Source organism: Acanthisitta chloris, unplaced genomic scaffold (assembly GCF_000695815.1).
Source record: "Acanthisitta chloris isolate BGI_N310 unplaced genomic scaffold, ASM69581v1 scaffold22617, whole genome shotgun sequence".
NCBI classification, from domain to species: Eukaryota; Metazoa; Chordata; class Aves; order Passeriformes; family Acanthisittidae; genus Acanthisitta; species Acanthisitta chloris.
Window position 1 is genome coordinate 8,116 of NW_008681270.1, and position 4,660 is coordinate 12,775.

Consider the following 4,660-nt stretch of genomic DNA (forward strand, 5'->3'; position numbering starts at 1 on the left):
GGGGGGCAGGAAGGGTGGGCTCCCCGGGTACTTTAAATAGCGGTCAGAGGGTGGGGTGTGCAGCGAGCCCCTGCCCAGTGGTGCGGAGGTGGCACTCGGTGGGGCCGGGACAGGGAAGCAGCGGTGCTCCGTAAGGCAGTGTGTGCGGCCATGGTAATACTGCGCGGTGGTGCCGAGAGCGGGAGCTGCCGGGTCCCCAGTCCGTGCAAGCCCGGGCGGCCCAGCGGTGCCTTTGCCCTCAGGGATGGCAGGTGGGTGTGCGTGGGGTCTCAGAAAGCTGTACTGGCCATGCTGGCTGGTGCAAAGATCCGCGGGAGGCTGTCCAGGGTCTCCTCCAGCCGCCGGTGAGCTGATTTACCATCTTCCCCTGCAAGTACACACTGCATTTAGCGATCTGAACTGCAGAAGCTCTGTCCCCTGCCCATCCCTGGCCACCTTCCCCGGCCTTTCCAGGGAAACATGCCCAATGCCTGGCAGAGCTGAGCCTGCGTGCTACGGCCACAGCATGGAGACCTCTCTTGTCCTTAGCACACCCTTGGGCAGGTCCCAGCTGGGATCCGGCTCAAAAAGTCCACAGAGCTCCTGATTCAGAGGTTGCAAATCCTGTTCCTCGGCTGCCCACGCGGGGCAGGGTTCACCCACGTTTGGGCTGCAGGAGTGCTGGCTTGTGGAGAGCCTCGCTCGTGACCAAGGGACCAGTGCTCAGGGCTGTGCCAGCTCCAGTAGCTTCAACAGCTGTGCACATCTGCATGCACTGGCACAGGTGTCCTGAGGGCTCCCCCAGGACCCCAGAGCACACAAAGGAACGCACACATCCATGCTACAGGCTCACTCTGAGCTCTTTGCCCAGCACCCCCGCACACAAATCTGTCTGCAGCAGCCATCCCCAGCAAGAGGTGGTGACATGGACAATCTGCTGGGACATAGGACACAAGGCGTCTACAATGTGCCGAGGTGCCACAGGGATGGGCACTATCAACAACCAAGACACAGACTCCAAACGTGACATGGCTGACAGGCTCTAAGACGGAGACATTCGTGAGCAAAGCGGCAGGAGTGGGGACAAGGGGGACGAGGACAGCTCACGTGTCCCAACCTGTGCAGCAGCTGCCGCGATCTGGAGGCCTAGAAACACACTCAGATGGTTCTCTCAGGGCCATCTAGCAAATAATAGATAACAACCAGGCTTAGTGCTGTGGCCACAGGATGCTTGGCCCTCGCTGTCCGCTGCCAGCTTGCTCTTGCCCAGAAGAGCTTGGGGCACAATGAACCAGAGTGCATGGGGTAGGCAGGGACCAGCCCTGGAGCCCCATCTCTTGTGGGCACTGCTGGAACCAGGAGATGCTGCTTGGGATGCTGTGAGTGGGGAGGGAGCAGAGAGAACCAGAAAGACACTCACCGCACAGCATCAGGCTCTGCTTGGCTGCCTCCCGCACAGGCTCCTTGTCAGTTTGGCACAGGTAAACCAGCTGCTCGATGCTCTCCTTGGCCTGCAGGAGAAGGGACAAAGGGCTGAGTGTGGCTGGCAGAGATGGAGCAGGGACACAGCATGAAGTAGAAGGCAGCACAGGGTACTGCAGCCCTATGTTGCAGGAAAGCCCCTCATCTTGCCCCTTCCCTCCCCATTCCCCTTCCTGTCTTGCCCCTGCTGCTGCTCCAGCACTTTTGGAGCACCCCCAGCTCTTCTCTCCCAGGAGCAGAAGGCTGACCAGGTGTGTCCGGAGTCACTGGCCACATGCATTTCCTCTTCCTCAGGAATATGCAGCTCTGCTCCCTCCTCCCCACGTTCCTCTCACCTTCAGGCAGCCCAGCGCCGCACCCCCTGCCACGCGTGTCTGCACCTCCTCATCCTCCAGCTGCTCCAGGAAGCACACAAGGGCCTGGGGGAGATGCGGGAGTCAGTGCCACCACCTGCAGCAGAGCTAGGGGCAGCACCCTGGGGGCTGTGGCACCAGTCCACCCTCATCCCTGGCTTGCCCAGCACGTACCCGTTGGCGGAAGCGTGGGTTTTCCGCCAGGCTGCGCAGCTGGGCCGACACAGCGCTCACCACCTTGCTGTTGCCCTCCACAAGGAGCAGGCTCAGTGCCTTCAGGCCCTCCTTCTTCAGGCGACCCTCAGGCATGCGCTTCAGGGCACGCAACACCACGTCCTGGTCGTCCGAGTTGAGGTTCTGTGCCAGCAGTGCTGTGGGAAGCCATTGGCTCAGCCAGGGTACAGGGAGCCACATGGCACTGCCCCCACAACCCTGCCACCACAGGCAACCCACCCCCAGGCACCCTACATCCATTCCGAGTAGAGGTGGCACCATGCAGGGTGCCAACCCATGGAGTTGTCCCCCAAGATACTGGGGATCTACAGCAAGGACATGGGAGTGCACAGCACTCTGGATCAGACTGACTTGCCCACCCCAAGGGTGGCTGGGTGATGCCCCAGGGCAGTCATGGTGGTCAATCACTATGGCGACGCTCTGGAACCCCCTCCCAGGGCCTCAGGAGGTTGGGAGTGCACCCACCTTCCTCTGCCAGCTCCATCATGTAGGTGTCAAGCACTAGAGCGCCAAGCGATTCAAAGTGGCTCCAGTACTGGAAGATGGTGACTTGCTCGCTCTGGGCACTGCCTGGCCGCCGGGGCAGCCGTCGATTCAGCACATCCTCCACCAGTTTCACACATACTGTGGGAAAGAGCCAGGATCAGAGTGTGCAGCAGCCATGGCCACCCCCTCTGCAGGGTTTCTAGAACCCACAGATCCCCACTCATGGTCACTGAGGCTGTCAACTCCACGGACACCTCTGCACACCCACTCACCAGTATCAGCCAAACCAGGGTGCTGCTCACTGATGGCTGCTGCATACTGGGCACTGAGCACCTGCAGGAACCGCTCCACAGGGCAGGTGTAGACATTTGGTGCCTCCACGCAGCGGTCCCAAAGGGACAGCACACCCTCCTTCCGCATCGAGAACTGGACCACTGTGGGGACAGGTGTTGTCAAGCCTCCACAAGGCCATGGCAGCAGGCAGGTGACTCCTGCCTTCCACCTGGTATGGCTTCTTGCTGCCCAGCCATGCCCACGAGAGGACACCCAGCTTTACACGGCCTCCTGGGTGGCAAGGAGAGTCCTCCTGTCTTTACCTTCAGCAGCTGAGCTGGCTGTTCCTGCACGCTCCTCCGTCAGCTGGCACACGATCTCCAGCACCTGTGACTCCCGCAGCAGCCTGTCCAGAGCATACATCTCCTGGCACCGCAGGGGACCAAAGGTGCCCAGCTTCTGCAAGGCACAGCCAAAACAGGGACCTCAGGGACAGAGCTCGCTGCCCACACCACAGCCTCCATGCCACAGCGAGACACCCACTGAGGAGGGGCCTACAGCCCATCCCAGCGTGTCTCCTGCCACCATACCCCATCCCTGGTCCTCACCAGCAGCAGGTGGTTGCAATTGTTGAGGTGAAGCACCAGAGCCTTATCCAGGAACTCATTGCCAGTGCTCATGGGGTCTGTGCTGGCCTCAGAGCCACTGCACATTCCGGTGTCATCCGCCCCCATCTCACCAGCACTGGGGGCCCTGCTGCTGCGCAAGGGTCTGCCAGCCCTCCTGCAAGCCAGGGAGACATCAAAGCAGTGGATCAGCACAGAAAACCTGGTCCTGGCCCTTCCCCACCCACAGGGCAGTTTCTGTAGCACCTATAGCATCACAGCATCATGGGTGGGGAAAGGAATAGATCCCAGGGACCCAGGGCACAAGGACTGCCTCCAGCCCATCCTGATGGAGAGATGCAGGGTGGCACTGTGGTAACAGAAGGACGAGATACTGCTGCTTCTTGACCTGGACCTTCCCTAAGCTGTGATAAGCTGGTCTAAATGTGCTTGGGCACCCTGGCAGAGCTGGGCCTCCCCCCTCCCAACTGCCCCACAGCCACCTCCTGCCCCATGCCCCATCCCATGAGTCCCACTGTGCACCTCTCGTCTTGGAGAGGCTCCTCCTCAGAGCCCTCTGAGTCCTCCATGTCGGAGGTGTTGAGGAAGCTGAAGCTCTCCAGTGCGTGCTCCACTGTCAGGCTCATGCTGGAGGCCCGGCTGAGGAAGACACCCTGCTTCTGCTGTGGAGGAAGGCATGGTGGGGTTGAATCCTGGTCACCAGACAAGACAGCCCTGCCACCTTCATTCCCGGGCTATGCCATCAGGGATGGCCTCATCCCTATCATCCCTGGGCACGGCCATCAGGGATGGCCCTCTTCCCAACATCCCCAGGCACTGCCATCAGGGATAGTCCCAACCCCGTCATCCCTAGGCACTGCCAGCAGGGATAGTCCCATCCCCATCATCCCTAGGCACTGCCAGCAGGGATGGCCCTGTCTCCCTTGACCCCAGACACTGCTGTGAGCCTCTCACCAGCAGCATCTCCTCCAGGTGCTTGAGCTCCCGTTCGAGGGGCTGCAGCTCTGGGAACTGCCCCCGATAGTCATCCAGGGCCGAGCCCAGGAGGCTGATCGCTTCCTCCAGGCCTGAATCCACCACCTTCCCCCGCGGCACCTCGGGGACGCTGGCAGGAAGTGGTGGGGTGGGGACAGGCGTCCCCTCTGCAGAGGTTTGTGCCAGCACAGCAGGGACCTTGGTGCTGCAGCCACCCTGTGCTGGCTCGTGGCTCTGCCCTGGCTCAGCCCT

The 4,660-nt window shown here is 61.3% G+C and overlaps 1 protein-coding gene across 1 annotated transcript in view; it reads right to left on the reverse strand.

Moving 5' to 3' along the window:
• Nucleotides 1-269: 269 nt before the first annotated feature.
• The window catches only part of FAM65A (family with sequence similarity 65, member A), an 11,505-nt gene continuing 7,114 nt past the window's right edge, over nucleotides 270-4,660 (reverse strand). The window contains exons 14-23 of the mRNA XM_009078057.1: nucleotides 4,388-4,538; nucleotides 3,956-4,095; nucleotides 3,416-3,590; nucleotides 3,131-3,266; nucleotides 2,807-2,968; nucleotides 2,514-2,672; nucleotides 1,989-2,185; nucleotides 1,797-1,880; nucleotides 1,400-1,490; nucleotides 270-367 (exon numbers count right to left, since the gene is read on the reverse strand). Coding sequence (XP_009076305.1) covers nucleotides 270-367; nucleotides 1,400-1,490; nucleotides 1,797-1,880; nucleotides 1,989-2,185; nucleotides 2,514-2,672; nucleotides 2,807-2,968; nucleotides 3,131-3,266; nucleotides 3,416-3,590; nucleotides 3,956-4,095; nucleotides 4,388-4,538 — 1,393 coding nt within the window. The remainder of the gene's footprint in view (nucleotides 368-1,399; nucleotides 1,491-1,796; nucleotides 1,881-1,988; nucleotides 2,186-2,513; nucleotides 2,673-2,806; nucleotides 2,969-3,130; nucleotides 3,267-3,415; nucleotides 3,591-3,955; nucleotides 4,096-4,387; nucleotides 4,539-4,660) is intronic.